The sequence below is a fragment of the Lepidochelys olivacea genome (assembly GCF_965140295.1).
Source record: "Lepidochelys olivacea isolate rLepOli2 genome assembly, chromosome: 2".
NCBI lineage: Eukaryota > Metazoa > Chordata > Testudines > Cheloniidae > Lepidochelys > Lepidochelys olivacea.
The window spans coordinates 220661774-220688445 of NC_140412.1; the positions used below are offsets into that span (position 1 = coordinate 220661774).

Below are 26672 nucleotides of genomic sequence, written 5' to 3' on the forward strand. Positions count from 1 at the left end.
TCACATGTCACTTGTTTTAGTCTGCATGACCTGACATGCAGATGGCCAAGAGAATGGCAGATAGGGAGCTATGTGTAGAGAGTTCTAATCTGGGGGGGGCAGGCAAAAGTGATTGCTGCAGGGGACAGCTGATCTGGAGGAGGTCCATGAGGTGAAAGTGGCTGTGAACTTCTGGCATGGTTTAAGGCCACAACCAAATTCAGTTTACTTACTTCCACTCCATAAGTATCCGGTATTCTACCATGTAACATTCCCACTTCCAATCCCCCAGAAAATACACCAGAAAAGTCTTTTAAACTATGCAGCTTTTGAAATACTAGTAGAATCATACAGTAAGCAGACCATCCAGCAATTAACTTAAAAAGAAAATCACACATTTTTTCTAAGAATTAAATCCCCAACTAAATAATACAATAATAGAAAAGGGGAGAGAGATTTTAAGGGACCAGATCATCAGCTGGTGTAAATCAACATTGGCTTCAATAGAGCTATGCTGTTTTATATCAACTTAAGATCTGGCTCCATGAACTTAAAAAAAAAAAAAAAAAAAAACACCTACCAAGGGAAATAATATTGTCAGGCCACAGTAGGCTCCTTCATATGATCTGACCAAGATAATATCTTTATTCAAGCAATAAATAGCACATTCGCTTGTTGCCTTTCAGCCAGAGATCATTTTGCGGTTCTTATTACGGTACACCAAACTCACTGACAACTGTGTTCAAGTAAATCTGAGCTTTCGTTTCATAAATGCAGGAACTGCATGAAGGTTAATTAGAAAAACCATTTTTTGTGCTGTGCTGCTTGGATCGGAAGTGACTTGTTACCCTATTTTTGCTGTTGACATTTTTAAACAGTTTAAAATTCTGTTACATTGCATATATATGACTGATCATTCCTTTTTCATTAGTTTTGTCTCAGGAAGAAAATGAATTGGGGAAATTTCTTCGATCACAGGGTTCTCAGGATAAAACCAGAGCAGGAAAAATGATGCAGGCCACAGGAAAGGCCCTCTGTTTTTCTTCTCAGCAAAGGTATGTCAGCTTCAGTAATTGTTACTCCACGACTTCGTTCATGTTGGACCAAATTTTGTGCTCTGACATTTTTTCAGTGTCCTCAATGACTGGCTTGAAATACTCCATTTTGAGCTGAACAGTGTGGCTGCTTGGCTCAAAATGAAGCATCACATGCTGAACATTGGGAGCTTGATATGTTCATCTTAGATTTGAATTTGACTGTTGGCACAGCTAGTAACAGCCACAGGTGGGATCTTCAAAAGCATATAAGTCTCTTAGGAACACAAATCCTACTGACTATGCCCCTGAGTAGTCTAGATGTTTTTGAAAATCCCTCTCTTTAGCTAATTATCTGACACACATCCAATTATGCAAACTCTTGCATGTGGCAAACTATGTTCTTTTAGAATGCCAGTAAATGTGCCTTAACCCCTCACCAAAGCCCCAGTTCCCCATAAGTAATCCTGTATCATATGAAAACTTTTTTATATTTATAAATATTCAGAGCCAGAATCAACATTTTTATCTTTTTTTAAGCCAACGTAAAGAGAGAGCCACATATGTCCTTCCCTTGCTCAGTCTGCCAGTTCTCCCCTCCACCTCTGTGACCCACCCTCCTCCTAACAAGTCAGTACTGCAAGTTATTGTATCATCAGCCTCTGGCCACCTCAGTAACAGAAGATCAGCCAGACGTAGCAGCTCCCTGGATGTGCCAGCCCTACACTAACTAGACATTCCCCTATGCTAAGAAAATCCGCAGGTAGCTACTTAAAGCAGATTTTAAAGCTGGTTTACGCCACTAATAGGCTGTTGAATGTATCTCCGTGAGGCTGCTGCTGGCTACAGGCAGGGGAAAGCATCAGCTAGAGGTTGGAAGGGCAAGTTAGTAGTGGGTAGGATTTTTTGAGAGCCTGTTTAAGGGGAGGATGTGGGAATGAGTGGAGGAGCTGTTATCCCCAACTGCCTCTCCATAATGCTGGGTCTGAGAGTATGGCAGAACATGCCTTAAAACTTCATAAAAATAAACAGAATTATTCAAATTCCTTTGAAAATTCAGATAAATTATCTGCTTGACTGATGACTTCAGTGTTACCTGCTCATATCAAGGTTACATTCTTAACTCTACCATTAACCTAAAATGCAGTTTAACGTTACAGTCCTGGTACATCTTTGGTATGTGGCTAGTAACAGGTGCTTTATCACAGGTTTTGTGACTGTTAAATGTAGTTCCCATTTGCTAATTTCTCTCGTCTGAACCTTTTAATTGACACACATACACTAATAAATTTTGCAGTTAATCAAAAATACACTGAAAAAGGTTTCTCTGTTACTGATTTGAGAAGCTGAAAGTAATTGTGAAAATCATGACACCTGTGCAGAAAACATGCACAACATAGACGTAAAGAGATCCTCTTCACTTATGACCCCAAATGAGTCTTTAGACCCTCTCACATGTTGTAGTCATTTCAGTGAATTTCTTTTAGACTGACATGTCCATTGCCCACTTTTTAGAAATGGCTCCAGGATGTGTATATTTGTTTGATTGCTATTTTAAAAAAAGCAACAACTATTATCTTTATGGATCAGTCCAAAATATATGTTTTGGGTTTTTTTGTTTTGTTTTTTTTTAAAAAAAGGTTGGCATTACGTACTCCTTTGTGCAGACTATACCAAGAAGTGGAGACTTTTAGATATAGGGCTATATCAGATACATGGCTGACCGTAAACCGAATGGAACAGTATCGGACTGAATACCGAGGAGCGCTACTGTGGATGAAAGATATCTCTCAAGAATTGGATCCAGATCTTTACAAGCAGATGGAGAAGTTTAGGAAGGTATGATGTTTTTTGTGGTTTGCTGGAGGGGGAAGCATGATAAATGGTAGTGAAGCATGATTTTGATTCCTGTGAGGAAGACATTCAACAGCACTGAGGATGCAATTAATCATAACTGATCTTTTCCGTGTGACACAATACCCATTAATTTGATATGGAATATTATATCTTTCACAGATGATAAGGCTAAGGGGGAGAGAAAGTGGCAAGAAATCACAGTTCTTAACTCCCTGGTTCTGATTAGAATACATTTTTGTATTTTATATAATATATATTTTTAAATGCTTTACTGAGGGAAACAACTGAATGATTAAGAGAAGGAGATATGTCTGCGCTCAACAGTGGTAGAGAAGATTGATGATGCTACTAGAAAGTATGAAAATTCTGTATAGACTAATAGAAATGCCATAATATTTGTTGCTGAGTTGAACTGTTTGGGCTTGGTTAAAGGCCAAGATTTTCAAAAGTGACTAGTGATGTTCTTTAGGTGTCTTATTTTTTTTCAGTACTCAATTCGGGACACCTTAAAGAGGGTTGCTTTTTCAGAAAGGGCTCAGCACTCAACCTTCAAAAATCAGGCCCTTTCAAGGTATTTTAAGTTTGGCACTCGAAAACTAAGGTACTCAATCACTATTCACTCTCGAAAAGCTTAGCCCAAAGCTATCACACCTCAAGGTAGCAATGTAGGAGTTACTTAGACTATGTCTGTGCTACAGAGCTTATGTCAGCATTGCTGAACCTAGTGTAGGCTCAGGCCCAGATTTTTAAAGGTATTTAGACATTGATTGCTCTGCTCAGCGTTTCAAAAGGGATTCAGGCCCTGAGGAGCTTAAATCCCATTAACAGCACTGTGTGCAGCAGCAGTTAAATACCTTTAAAAATCTGGGCCTCAGTGTATGCAGATAGAAGTTCTTCTGCCAGTGTAGAAACACTACCTTTCAGAACGATGTTAGCTATGCCAACAAAAGCACTCTTCTGTTGGCATAGCCGCATCTACAATGGGGGTTTTGTTGACATAATTATGTCAGTCAGGGATTTTTTTTCTTTTTCACACCGCTGACCAACATAGCTATGACAATATAAGTTTTAAGTGTAGACCATACTGATCTCCTTTGGGTCAATTCATTCTTAGGAGGCCTTTACAGTCGTAGCTATAGGACTGGTGGCTGTTCTCCCTATAGAATGTAGAGCTAGTAGTTTTCTTGCTGTTATGAATCTGGATTTGAGTGAGGGGGCAGAATTCTGGATCGCAGGCAAAGACCTACACTCTGAATAAATTCATTTATAATGTAAACAGAAATGGCATAATAACAGAAATGGCAAAATATTGTAGGTCATTGGCTTGAGATCTAGAAGTTACTTTGGTACATATCTGCTCCAAAGAAAGTTGTGTGAAAGAGAACTTGCTCTCCTTGAAGCCTTAAACTAATTGTCTGTCTCTTTTAACTGGAAATATTTTGAGATGAAGTAAATGTTTTCATATGATCATAACACACAATATATTGTTTATTTTCCAGGGAAGGGGTTAAAACTTGAATCAAACACTGATAGGAAAGAATTAGCAGGTTTAGTTCATATTAATATTGTGAATGCAAGCTGTGACAATAGCAGTGAGGATGGGAGGGATAAAATTTCCAAATCTTGACATAATTTTTCTTTAATGCGGATATGCCTGCAAATCTCAGGGCACCCGACTTGTATTTTATTATGTCTGGTGCAGGGGTGAAAGTAACTTAAAGGACTTACCAGTACACCGGAGTCCTTAGCAGGGGGGTAGGGCCTGAACCAGAAGGGGCGGGACCTCACTCTAAGAGGTGGGGCCTTTAAATCCCCAGGCCCTTTAAATCAAGATTTAAAGGGCCCGGGGCTGCGGTAGCGGTGGCTGGAAGCCCCGGGCCCTTTAAATCACTGCCGGAGCTACCAGCTGCGGAGGTGGCCGGGAGCCGCGGGGTGCAGGGGCAATTTAAAGTGCCCAGGGCTCCCAGCCGCTGTGGCTACCCCGGGGCTCTGATGGTGATTTAAAAGGCCCGGGGCTCCGGCTACCACAGCAGAGCCCCAGGCCCTTTAAATCGCTGATGGAGCTCCGGGGGCTCATGGCTGCCACCACTACCCCTGGACTCTGGGGCAGATTTAAAGAACCCGGGGCTCCGCTGTGGTACCGGCGGCTTGGAGCCCTTGGCCCTTAGGCCACTGCTACCGCAGCGGAGCCCTGGACCCTTTAAATCATCTCCGGAGCCCTGGGCCTCCAGCAGCTCAGCTCCAGCGGCGATTTAAAAGGCCTGTGGCTCCCCGCAGCAGCCAGAGCCCCAGGCCCTTTAAATCGCCACCGGAGCCCCTGGGCTCCGGCAGCAGGGCTCTAGCGGCAATTTAAAGGGCCCGGGGCTCCGGCCGCTGTTGGGAGCCTCAGGCCCTTTCAATCGCCGGCCTGGGGAAGCCGGTCTGGTACGGCGCACTGGCTCTTGCCAGTACGCCATACTGGACCGTACTGGTTTACTTTCACCTCCACCCTAGTGGGAAACTTTTATAATGGCAGGTTCTTGCAGGCTAAATGATCAGTCTGGTTCCGGCCTTGGCTAATTTCTTATGTGTAACGTTTGATGGAGTGGAAATGCACTATAAAAGGAGTGTTTGAATAAAGAACTGAAAAGTAGTATTGATAATGGTCATTCAAACTGATTTATGCTTTTCTTGGGAAACAAGCGATGTGGAAGATCTACACTGTAAAATAGAGAGAGTAGTTAAGATAATGAGGGTTTTTATAGGAAGCTTGTTAAAATCTTGTCCATGAAATGTAAGTGTTCTCGGGATGCTATGCCTCAAAGTTGGCAATGAAGACTTCTAAAAGTTGCAATGAATGTTTTATCTTAGATCTTTTAGGAGCTTTTGCTTCTTGTTTACAATAATGCCTCTGGGAGCCATGTATTTTGAAATGTATAATTCTGTAAGCAGTTTTGTCTGTTACAGTTACATCAAGTTGGTTTATTTCTTTAACTGTTTACCAAAGTTCTGTTGCTTTGCTGCAGAGGAGAAGGTTAAAAACTTTATTAGGCTGAAATCTTTAATTTCTCCCTGTCGCTCCCATCCCCAGCTATTATTTAATATTAAACTTTTCAGACCACATTGGAATGCCAAGTACAAAAATCTCTACATTTGACAGCCAACAAAATATATGTATCCTATTTTTGAATAAAGTGTTTGATATTGACTACCCCTATAGTTCCTTCTCACACTGAACAACTGCTGTGTCAGACTGGTCATTGTGTATTCAAAGGTTGTTAGCCCTCTTATAGAAAATGATCTTGTCTCCTCTAACATTGGGGGACACTTTGGATTGCTTTATGCCTAAAGATTTTTGTAGACCGGTTTTATCTAACAAGTTATGGTGGTGCTCATGCTACTCCATGGACAGTTTAAGTAGGGTTCAGATACTGTAGTTCTCAACAGTAGAAATAGCTGAGTTGTTTGTTCTCCTCTTGCTTGCAAATCTAAATTGTGCCATAATGTGGCAGTGTTCGACTGTGTTTTTTTAGATGAAGTTGGGATTTATATAATTACAACTGAGAAATCGTGGTAGTTTTGTGTTCAGTAAAAGACCTTGTGCACTTCGGAAAAACAAAATCTGTAAATATAATGCCGACTTAGAGGAAAAATAAAGTATTTGCTTTGGGTGCTGCATATTCAATGTTGCAAGTAGTTAGTGAGGTTGAGTCCAAATCCCTGGAGGGTTATTTTAAAAATGTTTTTAAAAGTGCTATTCAGACTTTTGATTGCAAAGAGACTACAGTATTTATTTTAATAGTAGTCTTTTTTTTTAAGCTTTTTAAGTAAACATTTGTGATTTTAATTTCTCATAGTTAATGTGTGAAGAAATCCACCTTTGGCAGTATTTATATCACTTGGTCATATGAATGTTTGTTGGAATATATATCCTTTCCTAATGATATTCTAAATATAATACATATACCATTGTAAATCTGGTGGCTTTTTTTTTTCAGAGACTAAAGTAAATTCATATAGACGAGTTTCTGATTTCCTTCCTCAAAAAAAGCAGGATTTACCCACTAAAAGACCAGCAGTCCAAACGGTATTGTTAGAGTTGATAACATGGGAGTTAAACCACTAGCATTTTTTGTAGCTCTCTTTCAAAACAGCAGAGGTACTTGGGGCACACGTTTACCGTTGCTGTAGGCAGGGGCACCATGGTGCGTGAGCATGCTGAACCCTACAAAGTCTCCGCACTCGTGTGGTTGAGTGTGGCTTTCCATTGGTAACATGAAATATGACCTTTTTTATTGTTTGTTTGTAAGACAATTGCATTCCTTATTGTGTAAAACCAGAGAAGGAGTAAGTCATTCTCTTCTTCCCTGCACACTTCAACAAATCTTTGACCTTTTTTCAATTAATAGATTACATGGGCACACTAAGGTGGCTCTACGTGTAATGTAACCAGCTACCTGGTGTTCCATCTTACACTAAGAAGACTCAAAGTTACCTGCTCTTGGCTTTGTTACTTCATGCTGACCTTTATGTGATTATAAGGGAAATCTTATGTGTCACAGGGCTGGATGTACATTGTGCATCTATTTACATACCAAATTACTCTTTTCTGTATCTCTTTTCTTCCTCTTCCATTGTTATTCTCCACCCCACCTCCCCTCATTCCTGGGATTTGGACTGCACCATTCCAGAGTAGTGGGGTTTTCAAAGTTGCCAGATTGGGACCTCTCAGTGAAGCTGAGCCACCATCAACTAGAGTTGTAAGGTTCAAGGGGGTTGGCCCATTATCTCATCTTTCCCCTTCAGCTTGAGGCACATGCTTTCCCTAGCAGCTTGAGGCCCAATTAAACAAGCATGAGAAAAGATAAATTTAAGGTGGAAGAAGTGGTGCAGGGACTCAGTCAGCAGTGCAGCTTTGTAGTCTTCCCTTATGGGATTCTTCTGCCTGGAGTGCATTGCAAGTCCTGCACTTGTGTGGTGCTCAGATGCTATGGGGATAGGTACCATTATAAGAGCCTAGAACCCTAGATAGCTCTATCCAACCGGAGGGAGAAGAAGCTGGGTTGTGAAGGTGAGGATGCATATAGGCTTGGGTTTTGGGCCCAGTGGAAACTGATGTCTTGTCTATGAATGGGTCAGAATCTCCTCAAACAGGAACCAGAAAACAGTAGGAGACACACCCTTCCTATATATCCTAGATCTTAGGCCTCTAAGATCTCCAGAGTTGTCATGGAGTCACCTGGGCGATGCTCTGGAACTACTCCGAATGAAGCCAGCCAGGACTCTGGGGGAGCATGCCTTCTCCCTTTGAGCATACTGTCTCCAGGGCAAGAAGCTCACACACTGAAGCAGCCCCCGCAAAAGTCACACACCCTTATTCCCACCACCTAGACATTGGTGCAATACACAGGGAAACTGGGACACAAACAGCCTTTGTGCAAAACAGTAAGCCTCACATCCGCTTACATACAACATAACAACGGGAAATCCCCACTACATCACACATGTTTTTGTATTTGATTAGGATACTCATTCTTACATGCAAGGAGGCCCTGGAGTGTATTGGACATTAAGCCATGAATACCAGATTCTCTAATTGACAAAGAAGAAAGATACTTTATTGACCTAAAAATAAAAATGTGAGTCCTAGGGGGGGCCCCCAGGAATATTTTGAATACCAGGTACAGTTTCACTCATTTTAGAACATTGCAGATCAAAGAATTCATGCTAAGATAACAAAACCATGCTGGTGCTTATGTGGACTTCTGCAGTAGCATAACTGGCCAGGGACAAGTTCTGTATTGTGTTTCAAAATGGAACCCAGACACATCTCCAAAGCCACTTCCCCACAAACCCAGTCATAAATTTCCATTGGTCAGAGACACAAACAGGTAAGCAAGAAACATTCATAAAAACAACCATGTACTTTTTGAGTTTTCTACTTTAAAAAAATGTATTGTTCGTCATGTTGGTCCTCATTTCACTGTTTCATTCCTTCTACAGGTACCTTCATCTTGTCTCTCTGCTTTCTTTTTCCTGTATCCCTCAGTTTCTTATATTCTTTCCTTCTTTCCTCCTCCCTTCAAGTCCTCCTTTTCACATTCCCAAACATCAGATCCCACTTACCCCTCCATTCTCTTGGTGCTCCCTTTCAAACTCTTCCTTCCTCTGTTTCCCTCTCCACCTGATCCTTAATGCTCTCTGAGTGAGGGGGACAGCATCACCTTTTCCCCAACACCTTTGCTATCTTTTCTTGTCCTGTTGGGTTCTGGGAAGTGGATGAGCACAAGACCGCCCACAGCCAAAGTCCCTGCCCACAGCCTAAGAGGAGGAGCCACTGAACCTGGGACTCGCTGTCTTGTGGCTTGTTTCCTCTTTCTCATGGGTAAGGGTTTCTCAGCATTTGAAGGGGTGTGGAGGAGCCTGCAGTAACCACACCACAGGGTCTTTTATGTAGAGGGATCTGAGCTTCTACTGTCAGCTTCCATATGATGCCACTTTATGACTTGAGGAAAGCAGAGGTGCTCGGTCCATTGTATCTGTGGTCTGATTGTATCATGCAGAACTGGGGAAGTACCAAAGGACCAGGATGGGAAGAAAACCAAATATGATACCAATCTTTGAAATAAGAGCAGTCTTTGAAATTGCTGTATTGTAAACCTAATTTTGTTCCCTGATAAAAATGAGAAGAAAATCTGTAAGCATTTAGAGGATAACAGAATGAAGAATACTAAACAATACAGGTTTATAAATAACATATCTTGGAAGAGCAATATTTATAATCAAATTACTAAATTAGTAGAAAAAGGAATTGCATTAAATGTAATAAATCTGGGCTTTAGTAAAGTATTGGCTTGATACAGTGCCTTGTGAAGTCTTACTGAAAAAAGATGAATTCAAATTGGCTAGGATAGCAAGCACTCTCAGGAGTTTTGAAAACTGACTGAAGGACCATAAACAAAGTTATAAGTAATCATGGAAAATAAAGATAGAAGATACCTATTAGATCAAATAAACTATTTCTGCCAAGGCAAGATTGTGCTTTTATAACGAATTTTCCTAGTATTTTGTCCAGTGTGATAAAAAGAATTAAATTGAGGATGATGCTCACTGAGGTGCTACACGGGTGGATATTTCCCTTGTTTTATTCACAGCTTTGAGGGATCCAGAAAAGGGAGCACTAATGTTAATTACATTTGCAAATCATGTTCGATTGGGAGGTGTTTTGACTTTCTGTGCAGCAAAGTGTGCTGAATCTGTTAAAGAAAACTGTGCCGGCATAGGCCTGTTGAATGGGCAATACACTTTCAGCTGCCATAATTACTAACAATGCTGTGTGTGGATGTTAACCATGATATTAATTGGTTACCAGCCCTGGTAAAAGCTGCAATGTAGACAGCATCTAGCTGCGTTTGGTATTAGTTGAAGTTTCCAAGTGGTCTTCCAGTCTTAGGCTGTGTCTACCCTTAAAATGCTACAGCACAAGCACCACACACTGCGGCTTGCTCAACTCTCTGATTTAGCAAGGCCCATCAGGACGTGCCAGGGCGAGTATCTCCCAGGGACATGGATTAAGAGTATAAAATAAGGGCCAGTGGCATCATGAGGCCACCTCTGTCTTCCCCAACTTATGCTGAAGGCAACAAGAACTCTGTGAAGACAAAGACTTAAATGAGATCGGTCCCAAGCTGAGAAAGAAATTCAGCCTGTGTATTAGGCTTCCTTGTTTTGGTTTTCACCAAGAAGGTTGGTGGAGATTGGATGTCTAACATAGTGAATGCCAGTGAAAATGAGGTAGGATCAGAGTCTAAAATAGGGAAAGAACAAGTTAAAAATTACTTAGACAAGTTAGATGACTTCAAATCACCAGGGCCTGATGAAATGCATCCTAGAATACTCCAGGAGTTGATTGAGGAAATATCTGAACCATTAGCAATTATCTTTGAAAAGTCATGGCAGAGAGAGACATTCCAGAAGACTGGAAAAGGGCAAATATAGTGCCCATCTGTAAAAGGGGAAATAAATACAACTTGGGGAATTACAGACGAGTCCGCTTAACTTCTGTACCCAGAAAGATTAATGGAGCAAATAATCAGTCAATTTGCAAACACCTAAAAGATAAAAAAGTGATAACAGTCATCATGGATTTGTCAAGAACAAATTGTGTCAAACCAACCTGATAGCTTTCTTTGACAGGGTAACAAGCCTTGTGGATGGGGGGGAAGCAGTAAGTATGGTATATCTTGACTTTAGTAAGGCTTTGGATACTGTCTCACATGACCTTCTCATAAACAAACTAGGGAAATACAACCTAGATGGAGCTACTGTAAGGTGGGTATATAACTGGTTGGAAAATTGTTCCCAGAGAGAAGTTATCAGTCATTCACAGTCATGCTGGAAGGGCATAATGAGTGGGGTGCAAGCTGGGAGGGGTTGCAAGTGCTTTGGAGGATAGGATTAAAATTCAAAATGATCTGGGCAAACTGGAGAAATGGTCTGACCCCAGAGCCCGCACCCCCAGCCACAGTTCTCCCCGTCCCTCCATGCACCCCAACCCCCTGCCCCAGCTCAGAGCCCTCTCCCTCACCCTGAACTCCTCATTTCTGGCCCCACTCTAGAGCCTGCACCCCCAGCCAGAGCCCTCACCCTTAGCCCCAATTTTGTGAGCATTCATGGCTCACCATACAATTTCCATACCCCCTATGTGGCCCTCAGGCCAAAAGGTTTGCCCACCCCTGGCTTAATCCAATATAGAGGAACTAGAGGCTTGTCTGCACAGTGTGGCAAAGCCTGCCAGAGGGGTGTGGTTTGTAAAGCACGCTAACTGCCCCATGTAGACCCTGCTGGTGTGCTCTAAAAGGTACCTGGTTTGCTTTAACATAGTTCTGTTAGACACAAAGTGCCTTTTAGAGTGCATCAGCGGGTCTACATGAGGAAATTAGCATGCAGCATGTTAGAGCACTTTCAGATCACACCCTTCAAGTACACTTTGCCAACATTCTGTAGACAATCTGTTAGAGTATTGTAGTTTGGAGGTGACAAAGGTATGGGAGTTCACGAATGAGAAGCCAGCCAAAGATTGAAAGAAGATGAGTGCTACCTGGGAACACTGAAATAGAGCAGGCTGTGGTCGTGGTAGATCGCAGAGATAGGAGTTCTCAAAGTGATATAATGTCAAACAGTGCTATTTTTGTTATTGTTTGATTGCATGTGTAACAGACATCATATGACAGACTATGGAGATAATTCACCTGTCTCTACCACTCCTCGTTCAAAAAGCTCTTTAAAAGAATAAGCAGGCTGTTTGCAAACTTGGATTACAATAAGATTAACATTGGGTACTGACACAGATGTGGCCAAGCATATGTCAGGTTTCATGCTGGTAGGATGTGATGCTAAGAATAATATCTCTTTTTGATGTGGGATTTGAAATCCTACAATATACATTGTTGCAGTTGGAGTTGTTTAATGTATGAGCCTGTTTATGTGAAATGTTTGTCTGGCGATCAGTGTTGGAACGTTCACCGGGTTTTTTGTTGTTGTTTTTAAAGTCATTTTGTCAACACTCATCTTCATTCTCCATTGTGGTGGTGGGTTTTTCTACTGGCAGATGGAGTTTCAGTACAGACAGGGTCTTCTATGGTCAGCGTATATTGTAAAAAGAAAAGGAGTACTTGTGGCACCTTAGAGACTAACCAATTTATTTGAGCATAAGCTTTCATGAGGATGAAGTGAGCTGTAGCTCACGAAAGCTTATGCTCAAATAAATTGGTTAGTCTCTAAGGTGCCACAAGTACTCCTTTTCTTTTTGCGAATACAGACTAACACTGCTGTTACTCTGAAAAGTGTATATTGTGACATTTTTCCAAGTCTTCCTCCGAAGTCCAATCCAGTGTCATTAAATGGACAGACCCAGACATGACTGAATTTTAGAAGATATGCTCATCTTGACAGTATGACTTTAAATGTTCCTAGTGACACGCACATTTATATTCTGTAGAAATTTAAATTACTGTAGCCGGACTATTGCAACATGTATTTGTAAAACCATTCCAGATAGCATGATAAAATCAATAGATACCTGCAGCCATTTAATATATATTAAATGGCATGAAGGACTACATCATTGCTGTTAGTAGGTTAAAAGCAAAATAACAATATATGATAGAGATGCCCTTTGAAAGCATAATAAAAGGGTGCTATTAAAAATAGAAGCAAGCTTCTTGGAAGATTACATCAGTTTTAAGATGTATTGCTTGCAAACTATAGTAGCTTCCACAGATTGAAGCATGCCCTTGAGAGATTCCTTGTCGTCTGTTCAATTATTTTTAAGAAGTTAAAGTCTGAAATGAGATTGGGGAAATGGCTGTAAAATTAAATAAAAGGCTTCGAAATTGCTACAGATATGAAATATTTTTGAATGACCTCGAATTACTAGCTGAGACATGAAAAAGTAGATTAAGTTTAGCTGTTTACTTAACATTAATATAAATTTGAGATCATATAAGGGCATGCGGACAAAAGATTTTAATGATGGCCATCCATTAAATAGCTTCAGATAACTATGCACAACTTTTTGTGTTTCACCATGACACAGCAAAGGAATCTAAAAACACATTAGAAATTGCCTTAAACCAACAGAATATATAGAGTCCCATTTTAATTTACTTTTTTGTTTTGATTATGCTTTGCTTTATTTTAAAGCCACAATATCAAGTAATTTAGATGCCGAATTTACATTTTTATGCTTTTTCTCATGTAAATCTAGTAATCTTAGAAATGTCATCACGAGATTTTTAAAAGTGCAATGAAAACACTTGGGGGTGGGGGGGAGGGGGAATTACCTGGCTGTATTTGCATCCCAAAGGGAAAACCAGAAGGTGAAACCAGGAAAAAAATGCCTTGTTTATTTCCATTGTCCACACCAAGGCTTGGATCCTGCAAATCGATCTCGGTGGGTGAACACCGAGACCTGTGTGGATCATCCTGCAAGATCAGGGCCAAAGTGAGGCACAAAAAGTAAACAAAGAAGAGAAGTTATGGAAGTAAATTAGATTTGAAAACTCCTTCAGTTTTAATAATCTGAGGAGGTTAGTAGTACAGCCAAAATATCTTTTAAAAATATAATGGATTTTTGTAAATGAATTACAGATGGGTCTGAACTGTGAAAATTCTGCAGGAGAGAAGAGTAAGCAGGAAGGGGAGTACAGCTGCTGGGAGAATGTTGTTTACATAAGAGGACCGAGATTTTCTGTGGTAACCACTGCCCCGAAATTTTCTCTTATCCCTTCCTACAGTGCCTGGGCACATCCATAATGTGGTCCATCTGCTTCACTTTGTAAATGCTTTGCTGTACAGTCATATAATATAGCTTTGGTATAATTTAATTACAAAAATATGGTATACTTTGATCTGTCTTCCTCATTGCGTGAGACTGTTAAAACCTAAACTGAATTAACATTGAAATATATACTGTACTGACGAGAGAAATGATAATGTGATCTAACATGCCATTTTCCATGTTTGAATCTTATGTTTTTCCTTGGCTCTGATGTACCTGTGCAGATTCCAGTTGTCACTTACAGATTTTTCTTCTGGGGTGGAAGAGAAAAGAGTTTTTACAGCTCTGCAGTAAGATGTATAAAGAACCTTCCTGAGACTGCACATATCCTGAAAACTGTTTTATAATTAAGTTATTTTGAAGGAAATGGAAATATAATTATTGGTTCATTAAACAATAACCAGGAAACTCTAAGCCATCATTTTTTTTACTATTAAATATCAGCATTGGTCAGGGTTAAATTATATATTTCAGATCTTTATCACTGAGATGGGTTATGGGGAGGTACAGTGGTAAGGCTGACATGCAAGAGACATAACATTACATGTGAATTTTGATTATTAATGAATAACCTCTCATATTTTTTTCTAAAAAGATTGCAGTCAACAGCTGAATTGTAGGTGCTTCTTTTTGAAGCTTACCTGTGTCCAAACTCTCTTCTGCATAAATATTGTAGCTAATGTGGCTTTCTGCTAGGGAGCCTCAGGATCCTGGGAGACTTATCACCTCACGATATGCAATATTCAATCACAACTTGGTCATCGTGGTGACCTTTGTAAAAGTTGTTCCAGTGGAGTGCAGGGGTCAGAAACCAAGCTGCTGGAAGCATATCTAATTTATGGCAGCTCCTGGGCTGCTTTGTGGGCAACAGCACTACCCAGAATCTCTGCAGTACTATGTGCTGTAGCCTTAACTGATACATCCCTTTTGCCCCCAGCCCTGGAATGTCTCCTACATCAGGGCTTTCAGGGGGTCTTTGGAAAACAGGTTTATGGTATTGTGCCTTGTAGAGGTTGTCCTCCCTTAGTGGGAACCGGGGCTTCCAGAGCACTTTTATACCATTCCTGCCCCTTTACTCATCTTAAGGATTGTCCCATAGCCTGTAAAAATTTAATTTGAGTGTAAAGGTATTTAAAATTATTATTCTTTTCCCTAGACTTCAAATGTAAGATTGCATTTTGAAAGTTTAAATTTTTTTAAAAAAAAATCAAGACACTGATTTTTGTATGGTCCAGGTGCTTACCCTTAAAATAGAATTTATACAACAGGATCAATAAGAGGTCCCCATATATCAAAGCACTTATCAATGTCATTGTATTATATTTTGTTATCATGCATACATAGACATACATATTCAGTTTTAAATTTTCTTAGAGACTGTCAATTTGGATTAACAAAATTCAGAGTGGTCGATTTTTCTTAAGCATAGCATGTGTATTTTGCAAAAACATACATCTTTTGCAAAATCACTAAATAAAAAGAGCAGAATATACTGCAAGTTATTTTTGTTCGTAAAATTCGACATTGTTTTCTCTGTCGATTTTTTTCAAATCAGTGATAACTCTGTGAGGTGTTTTGAATCATCCAGGCCAGATTTTTAAATAAAAAGGTCAGACAAGGTTTGAGTACAAAAATGTGCCCACGTATGGGGTTTAGATGACTACCGATCCAAGCATGCAGTTGTGGTAATCGCTGCACCAATATAGACCTGCAGATGTGTGCTCATTTTTGTGCTCTGATCTTGAGCTCTTCATGTAAAATCTTGCTCACAACATTCAGATAATGCTAGTTGAGTATTTTCCTCTTATTTGCAAGGTAATGGTCTCATCTTGCTGAGAACAGTAGAAGAATGACTTGCTGAAAGTTTTGCTTCCTATGACAGTGGTCGAAGTTCATCGCTATTGTGTCAACGTTTTTTGCATGCTACAATAGCACATATGTGGAACTTGACTAATACTGAAACTTGTTTTTACCAGAAGAGTTTTCTGAGGTGTACATCTAGGGTTCTTAAAGCGGAAAGATTTGACATTCTGGTAACAAAGATAGAAACAAAATATATTAGTTGACTTTTCTTCATCTAGATAATCATTTAATGATTGCTTGCTTGGCATATTAATCCAATCTATAAAAAAGTGAATAAATTCCTGATGGAAACCTTTAAATTAAAACTGCTTGAGGAAAATATTGCTCGTGTTCTTTGATAACCAACCAAGAGAACACACAATTACACTGTATTGTATTTTAACCTTTCAGTGACAAAACTGATTTCATGCAAAGTTTTATCAGCGGAATGTAGGGTGACCAGATGTCCCGATTTTATAGGGACAGTCTGATCTTGGGGTCTTTCTTATATAGGCTCCTGTTACCCCCACCCCATCCCAATTTTTCACATTTGCTGTCTGGTCACCCTAGCGGAATGATATACATCCTTAAAGCATTGCCTGTGACATGGTTAACAAGAACTCAGTGTGGCTAATAACTGTTAAATATATTTGAATGTCTGAGTGCTAAAAGAATTAGAACAAAAATGTTTAAGAGGATGTGTGTGTGCGATATACTGTTATGTGCTGGGTGCAACCGTGTTATGGTTGAATAAAACCCCCACGGAGATTAGTAGGTGCAAACTCATTTCTAAGTTAACATAACTGTAAACATAAGCCCCCACCTAAGACAAAAGGAATATGTGAATCCATTCAGGAGCTTTGGCTGACTATTTTAGATAGGTCTGGGTGGGAAGAGAGGCAGCTGTGAAACCCTGGCAGCTGACCCTAGAGGAAACCTGGGAAGATATTTTTTTGTCATTGGTGCGGACTGAAAAGGGTGGTCTTGGTATCGTGAGCAAAATAATCAGTTTCCTGCTATTTGATTCCTTCTGTATTCAGAGACAGAGAACTTTATGCATTCTTTGTAAATAAACACGACTGCATTAAAGAAATACCTGACTACCATTAATTTCTACTCCCAACTGGAACACTTACAGGGCCCCAAACTTTGACTAGCCACTTGGATCAAAAATACAATACCCACATTCAATTGTGGGTATGAACAAGCTATCCAAGGGTTGCCACATTGTAAAAGAGACGGACTCTTTAGGTGTCTTGTGAGAGGTAGGCACAGTCTAGGATAGGGCTGCATACTGTTTGGGGCTGATTGTTGACTGAGTGGTAGGGAGGAGGGGGGCAAGGAGTTGGTAGCTGTTATGTAAAGAGCACAAGAATAGATATCAGACCTGGAGCAGGACTGTGCCAAGAAGTCTCTGGATATTTTGAGCCAAAGCAGTGTGTAGTCCTTTTTTACTAGCCTTATATATAGCTATGCAAAAACTTCCTGTGAAGATGAGTTTTTAAACTGATTAAGTTAAACTATTGCAAAACCCTGTGTGAACGCTCTTATTTTGGTTTAAGAATGGCTTATCAATTTATCTTAAGTATATCCCTTATCAGCTTATGCTTAAACCCACATAAGCCATTCTTAAGCTTAACTAAGAGTCTCTACATAGGTTTTTGCATCAATTAATTTAAAATCAGACTTAAAAACTGATTTAAACTGCTGCAGTTTGTTTTTTTTATAGATCAGCCTTATGAGTCCACCAAATATCTTCCACTGTTCCATTTCTTTAGAGTGTAACTTGCAGTTCCTTGTGGCTATGTGGACAATGTGTACCTTTTGCTTCACCAAGTCTCATACATATGGTTTTATGGTATGAGATCTTTGCCTTTATTCAGAATGATTTTTGATTTTGTTTCCAAAGGCTAAAGAGTAATAACCCATGTAAGTTCCAACTTCTTAAAAGATGTCATGTTCACTATATTATAAACAGTGAATTGTGGCTGGAATTATGAAAAGTGTCCAGAATATGTATTTGAGAGTTTTTGCTACATATTCTTAATTGTTGGTGGAGTGATTGGGGTCATGCCTTGGAATTACGATCTAGTGTTCTTTCTGTAGGTGGTATGAAATGTGTGATTGAAGGCTTCTGTTGTCCAGTTCTGGGCTGGATAATTCATTGAAACTCAGTCCAGAAATACATCTTCCATTCGCCTATAGAGCATTTTTATTCCTGTTCAGCTGTACCTTACTAATAGGCGTATGTGAGTATGCATCATACTAGGAGCAGCAGTGACCTCTAGATTTGAGGTTGCATAACCGTTTCCTTTCTAAATCCCTACCCTCCATTGCACAGACCTTTCTGAAACTTTCACCTTTGAAGGTCAAATTTTCAGTGTTAGTCTGTGCATGGGGATGATATTTATTAGCTTGAGAAAATGGTTCATCCTTTTTTATGTTTGTGGAGAGTGAATAATTATTATTTTTCTATTTATAAAAAAAAGTGTCTCTCTCTTCTTGGATCAGCACAAGGTAGAACACTGAAATTTAGAATGGAGAAGACCATCATTTTCAATAATTGCTTTTAACTGTTGCAGTGAAGTTTCATTTGAATTTGACAGATGTGTGCTCTTGGGAAATTTGTTTGCTGTGCACTTGCCATACATTCTGCACAGCATTTTGGCTAAGCTCATAAAGGGTGTACTTAAGGAAGACTGCATTGCACATATTAGTATGTGGCTAACTTATTTGCATAGCGGAAAGCGTACTGAAAGTGCAAAGGACTAGTAAGAAGAGGACTGCTGTACAATTTGTAGGTTCATTTGAGCCAAACCAGAGATCGAAGGGAACCCAGGTCTTTAACTCGAGTGAGTTATTTGGAATCTGAAAGTTATGGGAAATTGAAACCAAGAGTTAGAATGACTATAATAGGGCACAATCAGCTTGCCCTAGAATACAGCTGTGACAAATAAGATTGTTCTTTACACACATCCGTACTGAACAATAGCAAGGTTATAAGCTATTGCTTTTTGACAAGGAATTTTGCCACTTCTGAGGATTTTATACTTATGCAAAATACATTTACAGATACATTTCATTTTCTTCTGAATAGTAGGTCAAGTTAACTGTTTAAGGTATTGGGAAACTTTAAGGATCATTATGAAACACTTTGTTTTGTAAATGTATATAAAAGAAATCTATTCAACAAAAGTGCTGGAATCTCCAAAGACCTGGTATGCTTGTAGCTCCTGTCTTGTAACTGGATCTACATGGGTGTACTGCACCCATGGAGAGGCCCCTTGAATTCAGTGGGGCTGTGTGTTTGTGTGGGTGGGCGCGCGCACGCGCAGAGTTCTGTTATCTGTGTCTTGCAAGTCATTTTTGTAAAAAATTACAAAAAATTGAAGACATAAGCAATAATTAGGACTCTAATGGGAACTATTGCAAGAATGATGTAGTATTGATAATCAGGATGGGTAGATAACTTGGGCAAGGATTTAATTTGCTGAGGAATTAAATTGGCAAGGAGGAAAGTGTTGGTTTTTGTGAATAGAAAATTCTTAAGAAGGCTCCAGTGAGAAACCTCATTCGCTGAACACCATAAAATGTTTTAGCCTGTGTTCTAACACCTTAAAGTTGATGGACCTGCTCTGATTTAAAATGCCCGCACTAGCAGCTGGTCTACTCTTGCAGACCCACTTTTTAAGCAGGGTACCTCTTTCCTTTTTAAAAACTAGCTGTAAGTATTGTTTGACATGTAAGTATCTTTCCAGTACAGCTATGTAGCCAATGAACCTGTTCATCTGGCTTTTGAGCATCCTAGGTAAAAGTTTCATTCTTCAATCTACCTTGTTGGGACTTCTACAATAAGAGAGAAGGTACACCTCCTCTGTAAGGGGACAGGAAAGGAAAAGGTGTGCAACACGGCAGAAAGTGGAGGCAGGTGAGGGAGCATAAGAAAGGCCGTACTGGCTCAGACCAAAGGTCCATCTAGCCCAGTATCCTGTCTTCTGACTGTGGCCAATATCAGGTGCCCCAGAAGGAATGAACAGAACAGGTAATTATCAAGTGAGCCATTCCCTGTTGCCCCTTCCCAGCTTCTGGCAAGAATGCGACATGGAAGGGGGGGACAATAACTAAGTGGAGAGAGAGAGAGAAAGAGATGTTGTATTAATTTTTCAGAGATTGAGAAGATACAGGAAAAAGAGAATAAAAATAAAAATGGAGGGGGAAAATAAAAGTATAGAGCAAGAGAAGACAAAAGCAGCTTTTAGGTTACTGAACTTTATTCCTCCCTATACTTCACTGTGTTCTTCAAGAAGATGTTCCCCATTAATATGAGAGTGACAGATGGTTCTAGTCAGACAGTTCAATTTGTTGCTTTGAGTTGGGTATGTAATTCGATTAACAGGACTCATTTTTTAAAAATGTGCAGCAGGTAACTTTTCTCCCTCTTCCATTTCCAGCCCTGAATACTTAAACCTTACAGATTAGTATTAGTGCAGTGCTCTTCTGTGTGAACCTGATCCTCTTTCATAAAACTGAGGAAGTCTGTGAATACTGCAGAAAATAGTTTGATCTCCAAGGGCAGGAACTCTCTAGTTGTATAGCAACATGTGTGGTCATCCCATGCCTTTGGAGGGATGTTTGCAGCACTGCCTCTTTGAAGAATTAGATGTGGACATGGATTCTCTGTAAGGTTTTGACAGCCCTTTTTCCTATACCTCAACCACTGTACTCAATAGACTTGCATTTGGGAGTAAGAAATGTTGTGCACAATCATCTCTGTGTGGGTTTTTCAAATTCATGATAACTCTGAGATAGGCGTTTCTGAAAAATTCTTTTTTAAATAGAGAGGTCAGATATCCATGCACAGAACTTTGCCCACATTGTCACTTTAGATATCTATCCATCCAAGCACACAAGTGTGGTCATCACATTCTCCAATGTAGATCTGCAGATGTGTGCTCATCTTTGTTCTGAAACCTTGGACTCTTAATGAATAAATTTGATCCACAACATTCAAATAAAGCTTTCATTGAGTTCAATATTTTCCTATTATTTGCAATGTATATGTTCTGCTTAAAAATTACAGGTTTAATCCATGGAAGCTTTGACGCTTCCCAATATGACTGTTTTCAGTTGCTTATAACTTTGCCAAATGTTAACTGTCTGAGCTGAAATTTGCCATTCTGGGTGTCTGCCTCAGGTGGATTGTTTTTATTTTATTTTATTATATTTTTGAAACAGAAGATGATTGCACAGAATTTCAGAAACACAAATAATTTACAATGTATATTCAGTGATTTTGCAAAAGTTCATTTTTTATAGAATAAATACACCAAACTTAAGAAAAATTCACCATTTTGTATTTTGTTTATGCATGCTGAAAGTCTAGGAAAATTTAAAATTGTATATATGTCAGTGTATGCATGATGTGTGTGTCAGATATAACGTAATACAGTAATATTTCTAAATGTTTTGATATATAAGGATCTCTTGTTCCTTGTTTGCACTTGAATGAGTTTGTATAAATGCAGTTATATAAATCCTATTTGTAAGGGTAAGTAGCTGAACTGTACAAAATCTCAACTTTGCAACAATTTTTTTTTTTGAGCTTTCAGAACAAAACTATCAAAATTTTAAATATCTGTTCACAGTCAGCTCTACCACTTGATTTAATGCAGGAACTGGTAACAATAATAGGCTGTTGTCTTCTGGGGCTGTGGTCAAGACCCTTACCCCTGCTGCAATATTTTTGTTTGTTTTTTGATTTGAAGGTTTATGAATTTGGGCAGATCAGCAAAGGCACATCCCTGACGCCTTGGCCCCAAGCCAAATTTCAAGTCCATGCTTAAACTATGGTGTGCTACAGATTGTCGATGAAACAGTTGTAAGGATTTTTTTTTAACGTGAGCAGTGCAACATATTTTCCCTTAATCTCATTTATGAATTAGGGTGGTGCAGTGAAGGAGGCTGTTGTATGTACGATCCCTGCCTCGTTTGTTGCTGAATTTGGAAGGTGTGCGGTGATTGAGGCTGGGGATTGCAGGAAGAAGAATGGTGATTACTTGGTTAAGGGAGTTCAGTGCCATCCCAGAGAACTGGATTCTATTGCCATCTCTGGTATGACATTCCTATGTGATGCTGGGCAAGTCACCTAAGTCAAACTTTCCAGAGATGATCACTAATTGTATGTTCCTCGTTTTCTGGGTGCCAGCTGACACATACCTGGAACCAGATTTGCAGACGTTTTGAATGCTCACAACTGCAACTGAAGTTGGTTGGAGTTGTGCTTTGAACATACAAAGTGCTACAAAAATGCGAAGTACTTTTGAAAATAAGGGCCCTATCTGTTTCAAGTTGGGCACCCCAAATTAGTGGGCACTTCTGACAATTTTGGCTATAATTTTTCTGTGCCTTAGACCTCCTGTGGTAAAATGGGGTTATAAAACCCTTCCTCTCACATGAGTGCTGTGGAGATAAATTTGTTAATATTTATGAAGTGCGCAAATGTTATGGTGAGAGCACCCTAGAAATGCCCATGAGGAAATCAATAATTTTGTATGCAATGCAGAATTTGGATGGTGTCCATTAAATAAGGCGTAGGGCATTGTGTTGAATGAGGAGGATAAAGAGAAATATTGAATAACTAAATACCCATTCACTGAATTAGGCAAGAGTCCTGTGGGGGGGAAAAAAGTGATCATTTAATTAATGACAGTATCATAATTCATACACAGAAGGGTGCGGAGAGGTGAATTAAAGTTCCATGGGCAACGTTAATGGCATTTCTTAACTTTTGAGTTATGGATTTTGCAGCCATAAAATTACATTGATTTTTTTTTTTAAAACAAAAACCACGGTGTTAAAAGAATGTAAAAGAGATGACGCTAACCTGTACCTGGAGCGTTAGATCCAGAACTGCAGCTTCTGAAATTCTGTTAATGGTTATGTGCCACAGCCACCACGCCAACATGCAGGGCGTGTATAGAGGAAGGGACAATCCCTCATTCCCCTCCAGGCTTGCGTGGCTTCTCTTCTCATGGCCAAAAAGACCCGATTGGTGGTGTATTTTATGCTGCTCTTTGTTCCTTCCCAGGGTTTTACAACCCGTCTTCACCTGGGTCCTAGAGAGAGATACACAGTAGAACTTGTCTTTTTAAATTCCTTTATTTGCAGATCACACTGCAGCTGCTTCCTACATTCACTGCTCCATAGTTTGGCTAGCCAGTTAGAACTGCTTGTGCTGGACCATGAGGATCAGTTCCTTCTTCCAGGGAAAGGAGCCTCTACAGGGCAGGGTCCATAGCTGTTCCCTTGTACACAGAAGACCCATAGAAGTAAGCAGACCAACTAATTGGCTAAAATCTTGTAGTTTACCAATGGTTTTCTCCAAGATCTGCTTCCTCCTCGGCAGATCTTAAGAGTGAAATAGGCCATTGAGCTCTCCATGCTTCCCTCTTTAAAGAACAAATAATAAGAGAGTGCTCCCCAATCAATCACCTTTAAAGATCCTGCCACCTCTACCATAAAAGAACCCGGTTAGTAGCTTTGGAGGTTTTGTGGAGCAATGAAACTAGGACAAAGAGCTGTGGTCATTGGAGAAAGGACAGTAGACTTGAAAAGATAGGCGTGCCTGAGCAAGCGACAAGGGTAAACTATTTTCAGCTGCCCTCAGCATAGTAGTCAAACTCCTGAATGTTTATATGAATTGAATCCTGTAACCTCCTGAGTTTTGTCTAATGCTAACTTGTATATGTTATATAATGTTAAATAGCCCTCTTTATTAATACAAGCAAACTTCAAATTCAGTAGTCTGTTTAAAAAAAAAAATCAGTGGAAAAATGTATTTTGCCTCTTCTACTTCAGCACTAATTAAATGACTGATAAGTAATTAATTTCTTATTGCTAACAGCAACAGACTATATTCCTGAGCATAGGGAGGTCCAGTAGAATGAATTTTATATATATTATATATCTGTTCTGTTAATACAGAGGAATATGTTAATCCTTCCATTGCTACTTTGATAGGTTCATTAAAAATCTTTTCAAAGCGATAAAATATGAAATGTGTGAAAGGGAATTTGAAGGGAAACCAAAAATGTTAGAGTAGTGGAGGTATATCACAGACAAGCCATTCCTTTTCTGATTTCACGGTGTGATGTATGTCTGGCAGATCTAGGCTAATTGCCTTTTACTACTCAATTTTTGTGCAACCCATCATTGAAAATAGGTTTGAGCAATTGTATGTTGGATGAGAAGGAGAACAGGCGGGCTACCACTAATGCTGTATCCTTGCTGGAGTCAGAGAATTGCTCACATCTGCAGATAGTCTGTGGTTATGAAATAAACTGTTATGATCACCACTTAATCATAATTATACTGAAGTTACATCTCTTCTGAGCCAAGAATCTCAAGCTAGTAAAATTTTACAAGCAGAATGTTGAAAAGCTTAGCACAAGATTCTATATAAACTTGACATGAGGAGCAAATTTATTTTTCCCTGTAAACAAAATCCACAGAGATGTTGACACAACATGGCATGTGTCCATGATGTTAAGAGTTTCGTACTGGCAGGTCTGTACAAAGTCTAAAAAAAATATGTAATCATCTTCTCCCAGGACTTAAAAAATAAGCAGCATCTGAACTCAAAAAACACTCAATGACATCTTTGCTTCCAATATTCTATTACCATTTTAAAAATGCTAGCACAGCACTTTGTAATTTAACATAAAGTTCCTTCCTTGCCCCAAATATCTTAACAATATAATTAAACAAGATATAGGAGGAGGGATTGCTAGAAGAGGTGGGTTTGAAGGAGGAACTTGAAGGAGGGAAGACACAAGAAGGTACCTAGCCAAGAGGACAGGAAGCCTGTTCCAGGTGTTGGTACAATGTGGTACAAGGCAAAAGCTTTTTGGATGAAAGGATTAGGAAGGCTGTTAGGAAAGGAGAAGACTGAAGGAGAAAATGAGAACAAATGTGGGGGGGGTGGGAGGGGAGTTCTGTAGGGCATTATAAGTGAAGATGAGGCACCTGTCTGAATTAGAAAAAGATAGTAAGATGGTGGAGGTATCAAGCAGGAGGAGGATGTGATTGGAGTTGTATGAGAGGAAGATGGCTTTGGTGACTGGCAGTATTTTGAATCGCCTGGAGGAAAGAGTGAGAGGCCAGAAGGAAGAGGTTACAGTAATTAATGGGGGAGAGAATTCAGGAGCGGACAGAATTTTAGTAGTGGGGACAGTGAAGAAAGGGCAAAGTTTGGAGAGATTAGTGTCATGGTCCGGTATGTTGAGAGTGCTGAAGAAAGCGGAGGAAATTCACCATTTTCCCCTCCAGATAGTGGATGCTAGATACAGCTCTGAGATAGGAGATGTGGGGTTGCTATCCCAATTTTTGGGAAGGAACATAGAGCTCATATCATACTGCTCAGCAGAGAGCGTGCCTCAGTTGTAGGCAGCTGGAAGGGAGCCTGCAACACCAAGCTAATACAATTAAGGCGATCCAGACAACATCCCACTTCTCATGTTGTTGTCCTTGGAGAGAGTGCAAGAAACAACCGCAAAAATTATTTGAGGGCTACGGAAAATGACTTCTAGTGAGAGACTTATAAAGCTCAGTCTACTTAAATGAAAGCTGAGATAATCTTGCTCTTTATCAGTTTCCCAGTAGTTGCTAGTAGGGGTGGGAAGGGAATGTCTTTACGCTTCATGGACCCCAAAGACTCATGTCATCACAAGTCCATTCTTCTCATCTCCTTTAATATCTTTACCTATTGTACACTGTGAAGTATTTCAGGCACACTTTGGAGGGACGTGTTCTATTAAAAAATACCAGAGTTGTGTACTACTGATTAAAAATAAAACAAGCAGATCTACAAATACTTGTGTGAAGTTCTTCAAGATTATGGTGGTTCTATCTACATTTTAATAAGAGCCTAATTGAAAGTCCATTGAAGTCTATGGGAGTCTTTCCATTGGCTTGAATGGGCTTTGAATCAGGCACTAAGTGACCAAAAAAAATATTCTGTGGTGGTACAAATTGTCATAGCTCATTTAATGTGAATGAAGTTACAACAATTTAAACTAGCGTAAAATCTGCCCCAATAGGCTTAATCTGCCATTGATTTTTAGGCAGAACTCAAAAGTGGTGATTCCTGGATTTCAGAAGTCTGTTACCTATAAACACTTGGATCTTTTTAGTAAAGTATTTTTTAAAACAGACAAATATACAAATAAAGTATGTAATAACTTTATTTATTTCACTTCGCATAGTATCCTTAAACTAAATACTATTTTAAAAGATGAATAAGAAATATTAATGCATTAATTTAAAAAAAAAGAAATGTGTGTATTTTAAAACTTAACCCAACACAAACACATTCATGTTTCTCTACTGGTTTTTCTACTTTGCTATCCAGGTGGATAGGGTTTTTAAAGACCTACGTACTAATGGATTTCAAGTACAGAGCTCTTTCACCCACCCTTAAAAGCATTTCAAGTTGTTCTGTTCCATTTTGGTAAATTACACTATAATTATAAAAATACATGTTTTAGATTCTGAGATATGTACCCTTAAAAAGAGATCAAGTTCCTTTATATATTGCTTCCTAACAAGTCAGGGCTCTTCATTTTAATTTTAATTTATCATTT

At 39.4% G+C, this 26672-nt stretch overlaps 1 protein-coding gene across 2 annotated transcripts in view; it reads left to right on the forward strand.

Annotated features, from left to right (window-relative positions):
• ICA1 (islet cell autoantigen 1) overlaps positions 1-26672 on the forward strand; it is an 89346-nt gene that overhangs the window by 22079 nt on the left and 40595 nt on the right. For both annotated transcript variants that reach the window (XM_084620960.1, XM_084620961.1), the window contains exons 5-6: positions 911-1034; positions 2654-2852. In XM_084620960.1, the coding sequence (XP_084477086.1) occupies positions 911-1034; positions 2654-2852 (323 nt within the window). The remainder of the gene's footprint in view (positions 1-910; positions 1035-2653; positions 2853-26672) is intronic.